Here is a 20,119-nt window from a genome sequence, read left to right on the forward strand (position 1 = left end):
TAGGGTTACACAGCTTGAAAGTGTCTGAGGCAAGATTTGAACTCAGAACTTCACAACTTCAGGTCTGGCTTTCTATTATTTAGCTGCTTCCATACAAAAAATTATTAAGGCTATCCTGATAATGATGATATCCAGAGCCTGAATCAATTGGACCACAGCCAATTCATTCACATAATTTTCCTTAGTCTGCTTTCTCAGCTATTTTCAGGGGTAATTCCTTCTGACTCTATAAATAAATGGCCAATTCTACAGACTGCTATTCTGCCTGAGATATTTTAGATGTAATTAAGATAGGGATTTTTTTCCTTTGTCTTTTTTTTCCAATGGGGAAAAGAAAGTGGGAGGGAAAAATTGCTTTTAAAATATGTAATAAAGAGCAGAAAAATAAACTTCTTGTCTTAATGATCAATGCCTCTTTAACCAGTAGTATCAAAAGCATTTCTCCTATCTATTTCTTTCATTAGCTGCAAAAACTGTGATATTACAAAGACTGGTGAGTAAATCTCATGAGCTACTCTTCCTCTAGGCTGGGGTTTCTCAGTCTTTTTGTTTGTTTGTTTCATGGAGCAATCTGGTAAAGCCACTTTTCAGGTTAATATTTTTAAATATATAAAATAAAATATGTAGAATTAGAAAGAAAACAAATTTTATTCGTGTGGCTTCCTTCCTTCCTTCCTTCCTTCCTTCCTTCATTCCTCCTTTGACTCTATAGGCCAATGTCTCTTTGAGGCTTATCTCTCCTAGTGCCAGAATATTATTTGTAATAGGGCAGTGTGTCAGCTCATGTCCCTGGAACAAGTTAAACCAGCATCTCATCCAAGCCTCAACAGTATTCTCTTCATTAATTTGGGGGAAGAGGGGTTATTAGCTAGTCAGCACTGTATAGCAGTAACCAGAGAATTCACAAAAGATTTGGATTCAAATCTCATCCCTGAGGCCTTCCACCTATCTGAGCATGAACAAGTCATTAAATTTAATCTCTGTGCCTCAACTTCCTTATCTGTAAAATATGAGTAATAACTCTTGGATTACCTACCTTCCTGGATTGTTTGGGGACAATGTGCTAAAAGATTTGAAGTAACAATGATATAAACTGCAGAATAATGTATAAAAATTTTTATGAAATCAACCTTTGATTACATGTTCTTATGGGAGGGCAAAGAATTTGCCTCAGAATTGCTATAGAATTTGCCTAGAATTTCCATAAAATTATGCTTCATCCAAGTAGATCATGGTGTTAAAAAGCTGATAACCAATATTTTAAGCTCCCTCATTGCATCAGAAAGTAAGAAATCAATCAAAGCCAAAAGTAAGCATTTAGTAAGCATCACATGTGTCAGGCATTGTTATTTACTGGGAAAAGGGAATTTTAAAAATGAAATATTCTCTTTTCTTAAGAGGGTTATATTTTCTTGGAAATGCCAACACACACACATGCACACATGTGTATGTATGTAAACACATACATATATATGTGTGTGTATATAAATATGTATATATATGAAATGAATTTATACTGAATAAAAATAAAATCAATATATGATAGTTAAACAAATAAATAAATAAATGACAGAGAGGAAGGGCACTGGCAGTTACATGAGTGGAAATCATGTGAAACTGTGTAGGTAGCATCCCTTGAGTTGACTTTTAAAGCAGGTTATTTTTTTTAGGTAGAAGTGAGGATAAAGTCCATATTATAAAGATATGGAATAAGGATAGATGGAATAATACATATATGGAACTGGGAGAAGATCAATCTGAGAGAAGAGCAAACATTCAAAATCTGGAGTTTTTTTTTTTTTTTTTTTCAGACCTAGTAACAATTTGTTCTGAAATAGACAAATCTTAAGTGGAAATATGTAGGTATATTTTAATAGCCTTAATTATTAAAAACTCTTTTTATTAACTAATATGTTGATAGCATAATTTAATAGTATAGTATATGCCTGAGATCTAACTTCCCTGGATAGAATTGCTCATTTTCTTTGAGTGAAAAGTGGTTCCAGCTATCTGACCTTCTGCTGTGTTTAAGGGAAAATGGCATTCTACTTGAAAGAGCTCATGAATATCCCAGGCCTTAATCACAGCAACTTGAATAACACAGGTTCATGCTTTGCAAACCATCCATGACCCTAGTCCTATTTTTTTTTTTAATGAAAGTTTGCAAAATAAAGAAACATGATGAAAATCCTTGTCTGTTTAATTTAGAAAACACTATGAGGCATGAATTGGAAGATAAAAATCCTTCAGTATTTACCATTTCTCTTTTTAAAAATATTTGTTTTAAGCTTTGTGCTATTGGGGATGATACCATCAGGCATTTTGGTCTGAATATGTTCCATGCTGGACTGTGCAGACATCAACTAATGATATGCACACTTATTTCCATTGTAACACCTCTCTTCTTGCAAGAGGGAATTTCAAGTGACAGGCTAAAGCTGCTGACCATCAATTTTGCAAAAATAACATCTGCCAGATAGTCAAGATTTAGTTCAGAGACCAAAATTGATTAATATTCTAATTTGTTACTTGTAATTAGCATCAACATTAAATTATATCTAGACCAAAATGAGAACATTTATAAAACTTATTTCCTGAAAGGGATTCATTTTGAGAGTATATTTTGTTATTCTTTGGTCTTATTCTTTGTGTGTGCAAGGTTCCAATTACATAGGCAGTGAAAGTTGCTTAAGGTTTTAATTAAAGAGGCAGCTTAGTCTAGGCCCTAGACCTGGAGTCAGGAATATCTGTGTTCATTCTTATATATTTATCACATTCTTACAGTCATGCGATTTGGACAAGTCATCTTTTGGCTTCAATTTCCATATTTGTAAACTAGGCATCACAGTGACCTTTAACTCACAGATTTGTTGTAAGAATCTAATGAGATAAAACATATGAAGTGCTTTGAAAATAGTAAAGTACTATTTAAAAGCTAGCTATTGCTATTATTAAAGTATACATTATTCACTAAGTTTACTTACAATCAATATTTATAATAATAAACAGTCACAATGTTTTTGGAGAATATATATTTAGCATCATCTTCCCTTTATCATGTAGGTGAGAAGTAACACCATACTAATGAAAAGAACCTTGAAATAGGAATTAGGACATTTGGATTCAAATCCTGATTCTGCTTTTAGATTGATGGATGACTTCAAGAAAGTCATTTGCCCTACTTTTCCTTCATCTATGAAATTAGGTGCTTTCCTTCCAGTTTACTGTGTGCACTCACTTTCCACCATCTATACTGACTATAACTGATTGAAGAGTGACCAACTTTTATATATGTATTGTGATGTATTTTGCTATTTATGTATTTACTTTTAATTTATGAATTTCTATGATATCATTATTGTTTATTTTGCATTTTGGCAAGTAAATGGTTAACATTTAAAAAGCGTCATTTTGAGTGGCTAGTTGTGTAAATGTCATTCTATGTGTGACTGACTATATGAAGGAGGGGGTAGGAGGTCAGGTACTAAAATGCTTGTGGTGATTTATCCCTAGGAATATGGAACTTTCTGAATGAGCACAGTATGAAATAAGGAAGTCATCCTGAGAGATGTGATTATTTTTCTATTATACTAATAATCAATTTTAAAATTAGGGCTGAGAAGTTTTCCTTTCTTTTTCCTCATTCAGGGAGCAGTCCCTATAGGTCATTCAGCTAGTCTCTGAAGGACAAGGCTGATATAGATCAGATTCGTCAAATCCTCAGAGTACAGACTCTGTGAACACACAATTAGGAGACCTAAATTCTATTTAGAAAAATCTACACTGCCCAGCTTCTCAACCTGTGGGTTGCAGCAACCCCATATGGGATCTTCTAAATAATTATGGGAATCACAAAATTATGATTTATCATTAGTAAATGTTTGATTTTATGTACCTACTTAGCAGGGATCAAATAAAAATTTCTTGAGGGAAAAGGAGATGCATGTGGGAAGTTTAACAATCCCTGATCTATAGAATCTAACCTAGTCCTAAAACATTTAATCCCTGCCCTTGTACCCTTCCATTGAAGTCCAGGGGAACCCAATTTATGAAGGAGAAAATCAATCAGAGTGATCTGGGTAGAAATAGCAAAATTATTTGTATATTGTTCAACTTATGAAACTATCTACATGGAAATGTAAGATAAATTGTGAACTTACTGGGACAAATTTCTTACTGTTATCAATATAATACCTGTTTGGAATTTATCTGAAACTTTGGTTAATGGAATTTGTTATGGGAGGTAAAATTTCTTAGGCTTGTAGTTAATATTATTTGGGATATTATTTTTATATATTAATATAACATTTTAAATATATATATTTATTAACATATTATTTATTATATAATATACACTATAATATAATAATATATAGATTTATTAATTAATATATATAATATTATTTTAAAGCTCCATTGGGACAATTAACTGGAGTAAAACTGGGTTAAGGCTGTTTTATCCTGTATGTGCTGAAGGCTGAGTTTTGATTGCTTATATTATGTTATAATCATGTTCCTGCATTTTTTCCTCCTGTGACTGATCAGAACAAGGGTCAAAAGAAATTGTTAATGCAATTCAATTATGTCATATCTTGCTGTTTCCAATCTGGTTATATGTTATCATTATATCCTAAATACTTAGGCAAATAAGCATTTAGCCCAGTCATCTATCTGTTACTGGATATTTGTATCTGTGGATATTCAGGTTTTTAAAAGTTTCTAAATAATGAGAGGACAATTAGCACAGTTGTCTGTGAAGCCTAACTGCTGTTTTATTTATTGGGACTATAGCTGACAGCCGTTTGCTTGTCCTGTGAGACAAGCCTGTCTCCTTAAATAGGAAGGTGCTGGCCATACTGGCCTTTTCACATTTTGTAGCAGACTGTTCTAACCTTTATTTGTTAAATTTGTTTTTTTGTTCTAGATTTTGGTCAAATTACAGCTATATTGAACTGCTTCTGGGACTGGTATCAGCCCATTGGAAGCTTTGATCACTGTCAGCATGCCACACCACACCCAACCTCCTCCCTGGACTGAGAGTCTCCACCCATTCTCAGCCTGAAGCAACTTGGATAGAGACCCTTACCCTGCTCTTACTGTATTTTGGACTGATATGGGGAATTTGGGAATGACTGATGAATGACTGTTAAACCCTAATTGGGTCATCTATCACTATGTGTTTAAGATTTGGGATGGAAATTGTTAAAATTGTGTAACTATTGCTGTTATGTTTGCAGCATTTTTAGGAAATCCTTATGTACTAGTCTGTTTTACTTCACTCTCAGAATTTATATGTGGGATGGTTATTTGATAATTTATTTGCTTTTCTTTGGATGATTTCATTTGCCTAAAAAAAAGGGGAGGAAGAGATATAGGGAATTAGGGAAATTGGTGGATTTTTCTCAAAAATACCTGAAAAAATGGGAACCCTTAATTTCTATTCACTTTGCCTTAGACACTTCTGCCCCACCCTCTATTTCACTAATTCAGATTGAATTGAAAGCCTTCAAACAGTCCTTTTTCGTTTTTAAACTTAATAGACTGTGATTGCTGGTTATGCTTTAGCTTTGGAACCCCTTATTGTGTTGGAATTGTCCTGGCAGACAGTCCCCCGTCTTGGGACTGGCAGTCTCTTTGATCCATTTCTCCAGTCCTGTAACCCCGGTTCCTTAATTAGCATTTTAATATTCCTAAAAGACATTGCAGTTTACTATCAGGCCTCTAAAGTTCGGGGTTTACCTGCCTTGATGGTCTAACTGTGCATAGTCTGATAATTCTGCTCAGAAATCTGGACCCTTTCTGTATCCTAGTAGCAGCTCCTGTTCTTCTGAGTGAGGACAGGTGGAGCTACTCCAGGCCCCAGTCTCTCCCCACTTTGGAGTCCCTGACAGCCTTGGGTTGCCCCTTTAGGATGAACAGAACGACTGTCTTGAGCACTGCTACTCCATCCATAAGCAAAGGCTGAGTTAAATGCACAAATGACTGCAGACCACCTAACTCACAGTGAATTTTCCATTTCAAACTGGATTCTCTGGCTGAGATGGTGCTCAGAGGATCTGCAGAGGATCTGACATGCTAGCAACAGGGAGTCTTTGTACTGCTGTTAACTCTGGGGTTATCCAGGAGAGACTTATCCTTGCCATAAGTCCTTGTATTTTTCTAGTTTTATTTTGGTTTATTTGCTTCACATAGGGTTGGTCAAAATTATTGTGCTAAGACCTTCCAAGTATAGAGGAAGGTAATTCAATGATTTGAATATTCAGAAGAGAGTGTGTGGAATGTTGTGCCACAGTTCCCTTTTATTGTCCTGACTCAGTTTCCCTAATTTTCCTGCCTCAATTTCCCTGAATTGTTCTGCCCCAGTTCCTTGAATTGTTCTGCCTTACTCCCTCTGGTTTGCAACCCCGCTCCTGATCATTAGGACTGATATAACTCAGACTCTGCCCCTACCTCAGTCTACCTCAGTTGTTTGGAGCCACATGTATATATATTTCAGGGGAACCTCACATTGGCTGCTGGATGTTTTGAGACATCAGCCTTGGAGGAAACATGCTCCCAGCACAATCTCTCCCTTTCAAATACAATATTAAAAACTCTAATCTCTATCTTGCCTCAGTTTCTTTGGCATTACATAGCAAGAGAACAGAAACACCCAGAACAACAGCCACTTTTATCAGTGAATTCCACTTTGCACCTGCTGTTGGGTTGAGTTTCAATTTCATGTAAAAAGATGCAGCTCTCTGAATTAACCCATCACTTTTAATCTCATCACTGTATTGCTAATTCAAACCTGGATCCCACCTCTTTCAGCCGCCTCTCCCTGCTGATTGGAGGCTAACGGATAGAACACCAAACTCCTCCCAAAGATTCCCTTTATGAAATTTGATTTTAAGCTCATTCCCCTTTGCATCTGCTGCTCTGCCGGGTTCCAATTCCACAAAACAGGCTGGTTTCTGGTGTTGTCCCCTTCCCTTCTCCTCATATCCTCTTCCAGAATACTTTTTTGTGTGTAGTCTTTACCCATTAAATTATAAGCTCCTCAAGGGCAGACACTTATTTTTGTTGCTGTTGTTGTTTTCTTATTTGTATCTTCAGTGATTAGTGCCTGGAGGCACAAAATAAAGCTAAAGAACTGTTTAATGAATTGTCATGCACATTGTTCCTGAATGGATAAATAATAGCAAGACCAGCAGTCCCAGAATTTTGAGTTGCCCTAAGCACATATACTCAACTGGTGTTTTTCTCTTCTTTAAAATAATATAATGGTTCTCTCTGGGAGCAGGTTTCTCGGGGAGGTTTTCTGGAGGCAGCCTTAGTTTCAGTTAAAAGTAATAATCACCTCCCAATAGCAGCCAGCTGATAAAATGCAAACATTTATTTTCTCCTTCCAAGTCTTGTCTCTTTCCTTGGGCCCAGTTAGCTCAGAGGCCGATCTCTCTGCTTGGTTCCAAGATCTCTTGCAGATTGTCCCTTGCACCTCTGCTCTCTCTCCTTGGTTCTAAGAACTCTTGCAGCTTTGTCCTTTGCCTCTGCCTTCTTCAGCCTCCAGATGGAATGAATCTCTCTTGCCTCCGAGAGAGGGCTTCTGGCTCTCAATCTCCCAGAGTGCTTCTCCTCAACTGAACTATATATTACATATAATTCATATATCTCAACTGGAGATACTGGAGATACTGAAGTATCTCCATTCCTTGATTTGGTAAATTTGTCCACAATGCCCAGTAGGTGCTAATACTTGATAAATGCCTGTTGATAATCCCCCATGACTTCATGGACTTCCCATGAATTGGAGGGAGAGTGTGTCCTTGGTTTATGCTGCAATGTTTTGTTTTGGTTATTCTTGCTTTGCCTTGCATATAAGAAATATTTCTGATTAAGAGTCAATGATATCTTGACTTAATTATTAAATGATAAGTCTTCAAGTGGAGAACTATTCATTTGACTTGGGTTATCTTTTTAATCCACTTTAGTTTAATGAGTATTTACTAAATGACTAAGATGAACACTTTGTCAGATGCTGGGAATTAAAAAATAACAACAACAAACCACCTACATTGTCCCTGCCTTCAGGGAAATTACATTCCACTAAGAAGAATGCCTCTGGTACCCCCTCTTGTTCAGCAGTTTCATTTTTGTCTTATTTTTTGTGACCCTATTTTGAGGGTTTTTTTTTTTTGTTGTTGTTGTTGTTTTTTTGCAAAAATGGTTGGACTAGTTTTGACATTTTCATTTCCAGTTCATTTTACAGATGAGAAAACTGAGGCAAACAAGATTAATTACTAGCCTGGAGTGATATAACCTTGTAAGTGACAGGCCAGATTTAAATTTAAGTCTTCTTGGCTCCAGGCTATATAATGGGCCAGAACTCTGGAGAAATATACTTGAGGCAAGGATTCTTACAACAAGATGTTATCCGTTTTGGTCATTATACTTATTGTGTATCTAATTTATATTTTAATATATTTAACATCTACTGGTCATCCTGCCATCTAGGGGAGGGGGTGAGGGGGTAAGAGGTGAAAAATTGGAACAAGAGGTTTGGCAATTGTTAATGCTGTAAAGTTACCCATGTATATATCCTGTAAATAAAAGGCTATTAAATTTAAAAAAAAAAAAAGGGTTTTCTGAAAAAAAAAAACAACAAGATGTTATCTCAGTGGAATTGATAAGATAATGGTTATCTAGTTTAGCATGGTGATTAATAGTTCTCTAGTTCAGAATGATTGTTTTAATCTTACAACAAATAATGATTCCCTAGTGATATAATGATTGCCTTATATTCATTGTGATTAATGGAATAGAGGAATGGAAGAAGTCAGAGTCAAACCTAGAGGAGGACTTGAACAGACTCGAAGACAAAGACCCTCATGGTGGCTGGCCTGTCCCCCTTCACTTCTCCATTGAAACCAAGGCCCATCTGAAGGTCCCTCAGAAAGCTAGCTCAGCCCCAGGTGAAGGAGACAGACTGTGAAGGAGATAATCAAGACTTTGGACTTTATTCCTGACTATTCTTGTAGCGATTATTCTGCTAAAACCCAGGCTGGTCCCGAGACCTCCAGAAAGCTAACTAGAACATTACAAGGCCAGGCATCTTATCTATTCACAATGTTACCTGTCTATTGTCTTCACATCTACCATACAACAAATAGTTTCAAAAAGCATACATACTGGTGAAACTATTATAGGACACAACTTGTACCTAATTGACATGCAATGTAAAAATCATCTCCAAAGTGTTTTCTTTCATGTCATGTAGACATGGCATCAAACAAAGGAATGTCAAAAACATTTCCTCAAGGTTAAGCTGTCAATCAGCAATGCAGCAGAGCCAAGGATGGCACTGAGGTCTCATGAGTCTCAGTTCAGTGATCTATCCACTAGACCAAGCTACCCCTACATTTCTATTCAATTATTCATCTTCTTGCTGAGAATCCTAATTAGTGCCCAGAGTGGTGATGGACTTTCTGAGACGAATTTCATTTTTTTTTCTTAAAAGGACAGATAAATCAACAACTTTCCAACTAATGATGGCATAAGAAATGACCTAGATTCCGATATTTTAATTTGATCTTTCAGCCTCAGAAATATGTCCCTGAAGTTCTAGTTTTTTGCTTGATGCACTAATGATCAAAAACTTTCAATGGCTCCCTATTGTGGCATAAAATAACAATCCCTCTGTTTGACATTCAAGACCTTAAAAAAAGTTAATTCCAATTTATCTTTCCTGTTTTATGTACATATTATACATTCCCCCCCCCCTAAGCTGTCAATCAGCAATGCAGCAGAGCCCCCCCATAGACTCTTCATTGTAGTCAGAGTTGACTATTAGCTGTTCTCAAACTCAGCTATTCATCTGGTCTCCCACACATATATAAGCATGACTCATTTTCCATACCTAGAAGGCAATTCTTTCTCATCATCACTTCTCAGAAGTCTAATCTTCCTTTGAGGTTCAGCTCAGGTGCTTCCTATACAAGCTTTCCTTTAATCCTTGGATTATTAGTGACTTTTCATAATCAAATTGATTTATGTTTACTTCTCTCTGTACTCATATCTCTATGGTAGAATATAAGGTCCTTGATTACAGGGATTGGTTTTGGATTCCCATCACTTACAATGGTGTCTTGTCTTATCATTCATAAATTACACATTATATGTTTCATAAATTACACTTTATATATTAGGACCTAGTAACTTTCCTATGTCCAAAGGGCTTTGATTTCCAGCCTGAGCATTAACCATTAGAAGTTCAAGGGAAGAGCTGCACTGTAACCCTTCTTTTAAAATTGTCAAATGTTCAAATTACATGCCAAATCTAAGATGGTCAGTTTGGTATAATGAATAGAAAGCTGGACCCCAAACTAATAAAGCCTGGGTTCAATCCCATCTCTAACATATACTGGTTGTATGATCCTGGGTAAATTACCTACTTTTTCAAAATTATGGATAACACAAAAACTCTAAGTTGCAGAGTAAAGCTTCCCTACCCAATAAAAATTATAGCCCCTATTCTATGCCAATAAAATCATACACCCTATCTTTATTTTTTAAGGCAATTCTAGAAGGAAAACCAAGCATATGACATATTTTCAAAAGACAAATAATTATTGTAAGCCACATTCATTAGAATTGTTGATATAAATGTAAAAAAAATAAGCTAAGGAACAAATTTTTTTCTTCAAAGATAATGTAAAAAAAAGATATATGTTTTTAATAACTATTTTTGGATCTAGATCATCAAGCAAAAAGAGTTAAGTCTCACTGCTTAGAAGAGATAATAGAATGTTAACTGTGAGAAAAAGCAAAACTAATCCACTATTAAGAAAACAAATTTTAGCCATTAATGATGACAAGAAATAATTATCCTTAGAGACAACAGAGAGCCATTTCAAGTTTTTGATCATTTCTTCATCAATCAAAAAGTCAGAACTTTAGAGACATATTTCTGAAAATGAGATCAAGATAATTAGTTATGAATGATTCTAAAAGTACAATCCCTCAAAACTCTCTCAGATACCGATAGAATAGATCTCAGATCATTTATGAACTTGAAACATTGTGGTAAATGGGATTCTTGTTCCTTCCTAAGTAGTTTGATAGAATGCAGAAGAGGCCCCGATTATAACTTATTAGTCTCTTGATAGGTTTAAAAGAAAGAATCACATTATTTGCAAAGTTGATTGGCATGAATCTTGACCATCTAATTTTATTATATTAAAAAAATGTAATACTCACATGGAATTTTATTCAATTCATTCATAAATTTCTCCTTAATCTTAGAAAAAGTATTTTCCTTTCCTTCTCCTGGGGTGGCTGGTTTGGTGACATTATGTGGGACCACAGATGCAGCAGTTGTCACTGGAGGGGCTGCCAGAGCCTCATGGTGACTTTCACTTTCGCTCACCATTTTGCTTCTAAGTAAAGCTGTAGGGGCAGGGAAAAGAGCAAAGAAAGAAAAGAAATTCAGAAAGCTTTAAAGTGGTCTCATATCAAAGGTAAACTAAAGAAAAGAAACAACAGTAGGTGCACCTGCTTACTGGATAAATATTGTATCATTAGCATATTACTTCATGTTGGTTCATGAAATATTTATTAAGCCACAGAGGAAAGTCTTTTCACAAAGTAATATCAGATGTAATTATTACTTATCATTTCTCCCCAACCATACTGAGTGTGAATTTTCAAGCCTCCTACCTCTTTAAGAATTGTATAGATTTACCTCCTAACTCATTTCTACAACAAACACACACAAATTTGCTATTAGGGGCAGAAAATAAACTCTTGTGTTTAAATATTGCTTATGCTCAGAGGACATCATGATGTTTATATTACAAATGATGATAAACCATGTCATAAATTTGAAAAGGCCTCATAGGCCTTTTCAAACCATAACAGGGTAATAATATTAAGGCAACAGTTCTCTAAGCAGAATTGTACATTATTTAGAAACTAGGTTTTGATGGCAGTTTCCCTTTCAGTCACTTCCTCTGACATTTACTATAGACAAAACTCTGTTAAATTATTAACTTGTCTTAGCTATGCATCTGTGAAGCCACCATATCTGTAGCAATTGACTATATATTAAGGCACCTACACTGCTAATAGCTAGATCTGTTAAATGTCGTTTTAGCTTTTGCTTTTAAGATATTAGGAAATATTAATTAATCTTGATGGTGTTCTTGCAAAATGGAAGTTCATTTGTATCACTGAGATTCTCCTCCCCCCTTCCCCCCATCCAGATGTAGAAATGGAGACATGCCATTAATATTTTAGAAAAATACACCCTGGAAATGATAAGTGACAGGAAATGAGAATTGATCCTTATGTGTAAGAGCAAGACATGGTCCAGGGTTTGAACAGGCAGTTAGGAGATGTAGAACCTACTCTTATATGGCTTATTGTCTTACTGTGTGACTATAAATGAATCAAGCTGTGGGGCTATAATGGTGAACATGCTTTCAGTCAGGAAAAAAAATTAGTGCTGGCAAGCCTGAGCAGTATCTCCACAGTTCCTGCAAGAGATGCATCTAGCATATAAATTACCTCTGCCTCATCAAGAAATATAAGCAGCTACCATCTGATCCAAAGGAAGAAAAAGGGAATTTTACAGAAGTATAAACAATCTCTTAATTTATAGGCTGGAAGTTTCAAATGTAACAGAATTCTGACAGAATTAAGAAATAAAAGAATTTCAAAATCAGTGAAATCTGTGGTTAAATGTCATAGCTACTGTTTTCTAGGAGAAAGAGATGATTATATTTGCACATAACTGGTTGTTTGCTATACTGAAAGTGTGTAATTTTTTTCTTATGCTTTCATATTATATTTATCATCACTGGATTTCATCCTATTTATTTCTATCCTCTATTCATCAAGGCTCTTTGGGAAAAAAAGTGTCATATATATGGCAAACATTAGAGGGGTTGAAGAAAATTTAAAAATGCTTATGTCTTCTTTTAACATATGTCTTAAAATTCCACAACATTTATGCTAATTTAATTTACAAATCACAAATATTTTTATTAGTCTTCCTTTTTAAAATTTCTGCCTATATCATGAAGTCTTTCATGAAGCTTATATCATGACCCCACGCAATACTAAAATTCAATTCAAAATTAACTTTTTGCAGAAGTTTGGCTTGGACTGAGGAATAATAAGGCACATAACTAGAAACTTGTGAACCAGTCTTAGTAGTCAGGGATTCAAACAGTGATTTAACCTTGGGTTAAATCTTTCTTGCTCCCTTTCCTTTCAACCAAAGAGGTTGAAAATGACTTTCTGGATCGTTCTCTAATTTTCTTTGAACATTGTTCCTTCCTCCCAATTTCTCTTCAAACAGAGATGGATACAGGTTACTTTTTTGACATGCAGAAATCATTTCTTTTTCTTCCTATTTTTTCTTCTTTCATTCCCTCTTCTCACTCTCTTCTCCACTCCCCCATTGTTTTTTTTTTTTTTTGCTCTGACCTTTCTTCCTTCCTTCTTTCCATACCTTTCTTTCTTTTTTCCTTCCTTCATTCTTTCTTCCTTCCTTTCCTTCTTCCTCTCTCTGATTCTCTGTCCCCATCTCTGTTCTCTGTCTCAGATGTATTAGGATTTCCTTCAGACTCATGTTTTCCTTTCCTTTTTTGTCATCCCTTGGAAACCATTCTTTACATTTATCCTTTGAACACTTTATCTCTCCTATTTATCTTGTGAATAGAGAGGAATTTCTCCATCTATTTTATCTTCCCCTTTAGAAGGGGCAAAATTCTATGTTCTGTGACTATTCAGCTACTCCTTAATACTGGCAGAAATACAAATAGCACATTCTGTGGATGTCATTACAAGATTCCCCTTGGTTTTCAAAACTGCAAGAAGCAGACTCCCTGCTTATTGCTTCAGCTTACTCAATTACTTTTCCTTCATACTTAGCAGATTCCTGCAAAAGCTCCAATGCATAAACAATGTACTTTCAATTGTCTTTTTTTTTCTTTTTTGGATGCTACATGCAGAAATACAATTCTCAGTCAATCTTCCTTGGTCATTCTATTTTTTTCCTACTTGATCAATCACTAACTTGCTATCTGCTTCAGTGTCAATATTCAGTCAAAACTCAAGTACTTACAGTGACCTACTGCATTGTCAGCACCATGTTAGACACTATAGAGACAGATAAACACTGGTTTTAATGAGTTTATGTCTTACTAAGAAAGACATGATTGAGGCATATGAAATATTTATTCTTAGCAAATGATACAAGATGGAAAACAATTAAGCACTAAACACTAAGTGCTTTAGGTGTTGAGAGGATCTAGAAAAAATCAGTGAGAATTCACAGGGAATTTAGGATAATACATATTGATTCTTTTTTTGGGCTCATGTCATATAAAATCATTATGAGATAAGCATATATTTAATAAGATTCTCTAGTATTTTATCCGTTTTTACAACTAATAATGTTTCTCAAGGCAATCACACATGCTTGTTGAACACAAAAACAAAGAATTACAAAGTTAGAGATCATATAGTCTGACTCCTAACTTAATGTTAATCGTGCTTCCAACATCTAGGATGCATGTTTATCCTGCTTAAAATATATAATTCATAGAAGTAAAAAATGGAATGGCCCAAACCTTTTGGAAATATCTCCCTACATACCATGGCTTCTCTCTTCCCTCTCTCATTCTGAAGTTTTGATACAGAAAAACTTTGGTCCAGAAAGACTTCGACTCATTGTAGATTCCTCCTATGGTAGGACTTTCTCCAATTTTCTGCCCTAGTTTGGGGATTTAACCACTAGGTGCCTACTCCTGGATTAATTTAAATAAAACTTTTGGGGGGGGGGTTTCTGCACAGCCTAGAAATGTTATGCTTCAGAATCACTTAATGCTATGGATAAAAATCACATCATTTCCAAGTCAGCAGAAATATGTTTTTATGTGTTGACCACAAGGGACATTTCAAACTAATCTCTTGTTTTTTTTTTTTTTTTTTTTTTTTTTTAAACAGTTGTTTTCCTCTTCTTATATGAAATACCAGGAGATATGTAGCTAAAAACTGAGGGGGAACCTATTCATTTGCTCTGATGCTTTTTCAAATATGTACATACAATACTTAGCTTCATTAATGATATTTTTTTTTTTGTAAATAATAGTATATTATAGAATTTTAAAGGAAATCACATTCAAATCAAGAATAAAATGTATCACTGACATTAAATTAAAGCTACAGTGCCTAATTGTGGTATTACTAATAAGCCTTGCTCTGGGAGTTAAATGTGATTAGTTGAGATGTAATATAAACAATTTCTGTGAATGAAATTGAGTTTCCTAAAATGTGACAGAAAACAATAAAATGGATTCCTTGATTTTGGGGGGATGGGGCAGCTAGATGGAACAGTGGATAGGGCTATCAGCCCTGGAATCAGAAGGAGCAGAGTTCAAATCTAGTCTCACATGTTTTACATTTCCTAGCTGTGTGATTTCTAGGTGAATCACTTAATCCCAATTGCCTCACCAAAATATATATATATATATTTCTGGGGGATTTCATTTGGAAAATAATATTTCTTTTTAAAAATATTTATTTATTTTAAATTTTTTTTAGCTTTTAATTTTTGAAACATATGCATAGTTTTCAACATTCACCCTTTCAAAATCTTGTGTCCCCAATTTTTTCTCTCCCTTCCCCCTACCCTCTCTTAAACAGCAAGTACATGTTAAACATGTACAATTCTTCTATACATATTTCCACAATTATCATGCTGCACAAAAAAAATCAGATAAAAAAGGAAAAAAAATGAGAAAAAATAAAAAGTAAGAAAAAAGGTGAAAATACTATATTGTAATCCACATTCAGTCCCAATCATATTTCTTTAATATAAAAATATAATCCTCCACAGATGAAAGGAATATTAGACCCGTCATTCCACTTAATCAAATGCTAACTCTTGCCATGAACTTTTAACCCTTGCTTGACAAAGATAAATTTGTGACATTTTCTCCTATATGAGAAGTGTAGGCTCACATGGTGAAACACTTTATTGTAATGTAAATAAAAAGAAGTCTTTTTATAAATGTCAAAGACTTCTATAAAGGTTGTAACAAATATTATCACAGTATCCAGAATGGGTGCAATAATTCTACAGACAAACTTGGCACTGTGGGAGAGAGACCCATTTGCAAGTCTGATGATATAGGTTTGAAGGTCTTCTTTTCTAGCTTGGATAAGCCACTAATTTCTCTGAGTCTGTTTCCTAATCTGTAAAAGGGAATGTTAAGATTCTTACAAGGAATCCTTGTTTAGCATGGTGCTTAGCAGATCTCGGGTTCACTAATGTGCTTGGTACTTGTTAGAGTTCTGTAAGAGTTCATACCTTTCACACCTTTAAGAGTTCACACCTCTAAAAGAGCATATAAAAGGACAAGCCCACTGGAAGCTCCTAGAGATTCAGAGCCAGGATTCAGTTGGGAGATTCACAAGTCTGGGAGACTCACAGATCAGAAGGACAAGCCCAGTAGAGGAGGCAAGACAGATTCATTCCAACTTCCACCTTTGTGCTGGCTTGAGCCTTTGGATTCTGAGGGAGCTGGAGGCTGAAGCTGGAGAGGCAAAGGGCTAGTGGCAAGAGCTCTCAGAACCAAGGGGAGAGATAGGCCTCTAAGAAAGCTAACTGGGCTATTTTGGAAGAGACAATAAAGGATTGGACTTTAACTCCTGGCTGCATTTGAGGTGATTATTACTCTGAACAGAAACGAAGGCTGCTCCCAGAAGCCCCCCAAGAAACCTGCTTGCAAGGAACATTATATTAGAGAAGAGAACATCACAATTGTCAGATTATATGATGAAATGATTTACTACAAAACACATAAACAGAATGATTTCTACATTTTAGGAGACTATTTTGTCATGCTAACATTTGTAATTAAAGAGCAAAGAATGAATCAAACAGATGGAGACTGTTAAAAATTATATTGAAAGCTCTTAATAAAGAAAATGCTCTTGTGGAAGAAGAGCGGAAATACTATCAAATAAATATGTAAGTAACACTATGCAAAACTCCTGGTGTTGTCTGAAAAGAGTGTTAGCACATCTGAGGCTGGAATTAGGACATCTCATTCAGTTCCCTTATAGTTTTTCATAATGGACAATGAAAAATTCCTTAAAAGAAGATGACTTGACATTAAAATCTACATTTAAAACAATATATACTATAAAACCTAAGGGTTATGAGGCAGCATTAAGTTTTTAATACCTCAAAAGTCTCCAACTGGCCTTCCAAAGTATAGTTTTGATTATAGCTGTTCCCTGTACAAAGAGACATAGTTTCTCTTGAAGGAATTAGGAAAGAACAAGAGGATTATGTAGCTTCTTGTCACTGTGGGAAGGAGCTAGCTTCTGACTAGATTCCCAATCTAGGTTTATTCAGATGATTTTTTTTTTTTTAAACAAATCTGTAAAACTTGGCACAGGTAGAACACCTGAGTGCTTCCCAGGCACGCTGTTCTCCCCAAACCCCACTTTCTTCCCCCAATCCCATGCACCTGGAATCCTTTCTCTGGTATAAACACAGATCCCTGTAAATTTTATTTATTCATCCCCACCTATGCACAGCTAGGTTATCCGACAGATAGAGATAAGCTAGGAGAATATTCCTTAATAAGATTGCACCTAGGCAGTTAACTTAATAATTCCAGTTGTCTTTGTAACTTGTGACAAGATGCTATAAAGATCTGAGTCCAGATTGCAATTGTTTTTATCTTTTTTTTGCATCCCCAGAATTTAACAGTTCCTGGCTTATAGCAGTTTTTAAACTGAATGATTGATGAATGTGATTACCTTTGCGATCAACTCTGAAAGCCAGGACAACATCCTTAAAGTTATCTGTTTCTAATTTTGGTTACCCAAAGATGAGTTGTATTAATAATGAATGAATGAATAAATGTTGACCTGAGAAGTGACCATATCTATCTTGATCCCTGCCGCCTGATTTTCTCTATTTTCCAGGATCTTTAGAATGTTTGCTTTCTTAAGGCAGGGGCTTAAGGCTTTTTTCCCTTTCCCTTCCCCTTCTCTTTTCTCTTCCCTTCCTTTTCCTTTTCCTTTCCCTTTCCCTTTCCTTTCTTCTTCCCTTTCCTTTCCTCTCCCTTCCCTCTCCTTTCCTTTCCTCTTCCCTTCCCTTTTCTTTTCCCTTCCTTGCCCTTTCCTTTTTCCTTCCCTTCTCTTCCCTTCCCTTTTTCCTCTGGGGGTATGGATGTAAAATAAAACAAACAAAACCTACTTTTAGAAGTCTAAATTCCATACAAAAGAATTATGGCCTTATTTACTGGGAACTGAGAGAGCTTTTAGAATAGATTAGGAAAGAAATGATTTATAAAATATTATGTTAGGGCAGTGTCTAATGTTATGTATGACAATCACCTAAGTTTAATATTATTTTCTTTAAGAAATAATTTTTTGGTCATGGAAACTTTCCATTAATGAAATGGGCAAGAGCCATTTTTAGATATTGCCATTTATTTTAAGAGGCAGGGATATTAAAAGGAAGCTTTTATAGGCTTTTTACAAAGAGAAACTTAAGATTTCAGAAGAATGACAGGGTCAGAATCAAGATGTGGTATCTAAATAGCCTTTTCAACAACATTATGAAGGTTTCAGATGTATCCGATAAGCATTTGAAAGGAGACACAGTCAGGGTCAAGCCTCTTGTTGGTAGAAAAAAATAGACATGAATCGTTGAGATGAAATTGAAATTTGTGGGATCAATTCCAGTCAGTATGCAGAGAACAGACTGTGTATATAATATTAATTGGAGTTACCTGTCTTTGTACAGCAAAAAGAGAATAGATTCCTCTGGCATCTTTCCAAGAGATACAGTTGAGCTCGATCAAGTGAATTGACTCAAACTTTTCCCTGTAATAGCTGTGGATAAATAATTTGAAAACTCCTGTTTTCCAGTGCTTTGCCATCACTCAGTGGAGATCTTGCTGCTTCTAAGCAGCAGGCGTTCAAAAGAAAAATGTTAGCTTGTAACTTCAAGTTCTCTTTCATCAAAAACGGTATTCAACTTGCCATATCACCACTGTCAAGCAGTCATAAACAAAAGTATAAAACTATTCTACAGACACTTTGGATTATGGTCAATGGGATGGTGGATATAGTGTCCACATAGTCAGAAATGCTATCTAAATAAGATGCTTCCATGGCCAAAGCCATTGGGCATTTTTAATATGAGAATATAGGATGATCTAGTGAGAGAATTTAGATCCTAAGTTTATCAGAAAAGAAGTGTAAAAGGGCTTTGCTGATTTTTTCCCTGTTTCCACCTTTCATAGTGTACCAATGATTTCATCTTAGAATATGACAATGTGATTTAGTAAGACCTACAGACTTTTGAACAATGTCGGGCAAGAGTTTATGATTCAATTTTCAAGAGAGAAAAACTGACTGAAAAGGAAAGATCACAATTCACATCTGACTTTTTTATGGACTAAGTAGAAAATGAGATCCAGGTGATAAAATGCATATAAAGTACTTTGCAAACTTTAAATGTGAATTGCTGTTTTTAATTTTATTGTTGTTAAATGTGACTCCTTGGTCTTTTCTGAAACCATTTTTTTGGATGCTATTTCCGTGCTCTCCCAGATTCTTTTTGACTTTGAGAGTAGACTTTCAGTAAAGGTACACTGCTTCTCATCAGTGTCTGCATCTTTGCTAGTCTTGTAAATTACAGTCTAGTTCAATGCCCTGCACCTCATGGTGTCTAATAAATATGAATTGAACTGATTTAAAAGTGCTTTAGAAATACAAGAAAATTGTTCTGGTGATTGTCTTCATCCAATTTCCAAGGATTTGAAAGGTACAGGTAAGCCTCCCAATTTTGTACATTTTATTCAAATTGGATGCTCCACCTTCTAATGTACCCATCATTAATCCAACTGTGAGATTGAGCCAACCTGAATCAGCGAGGTCATCCATCCTGTGCCTCTAGCAGTAAGGACTTCAAGAACAATTCCAATGGAAAAGAACTAGGAATACCTGACACTCAATCTCTTGGGTAAAATCATCTCTATTTGTCTCCTGTGGGGAGGGGGAATTCCGCAGCCCACTGACACTGAGATCTTTCTGGAGAGTAATT

At 35.4% G+C, this 20,119-nt stretch overlaps 1 protein-coding gene across 4 annotated transcripts in view; it reads right to left on the bottom strand.

The window, feature by feature from the left end:
- SYT1 (synaptotagmin 1) overlaps positions 1-20,119 on the bottom strand; it is a 702,364-nt gene that overhangs the window by 258,709 nt on the left and 423,536 nt on the right. For all 4 annotated transcript variants that reach the window (XM_031939617.1, XM_031939615.1, XM_031939616.1 and 1 more), the window contains one exon: positions 11,236-11,424. In XM_031939617.1, the coding sequence (XP_031795477.1) occupies positions 11,236-11,407 (172 nt within the window). In that variant the 5' untranslated portion in view covers positions 11,408-11,424. The remainder of the gene's footprint in view (positions 1-11,235; positions 11,425-20,119) is intronic.

Source organism: Sarcophilus harrisii, chromosome 5 (assembly GCF_902635505.1).
Source record: "Sarcophilus harrisii chromosome 5, mSarHar1.11, whole genome shotgun sequence".
NCBI lineage: Eukaryota > Metazoa > Chordata > Mammalia > Dasyuromorphia > Dasyuridae > Sarcophilus > Sarcophilus harrisii.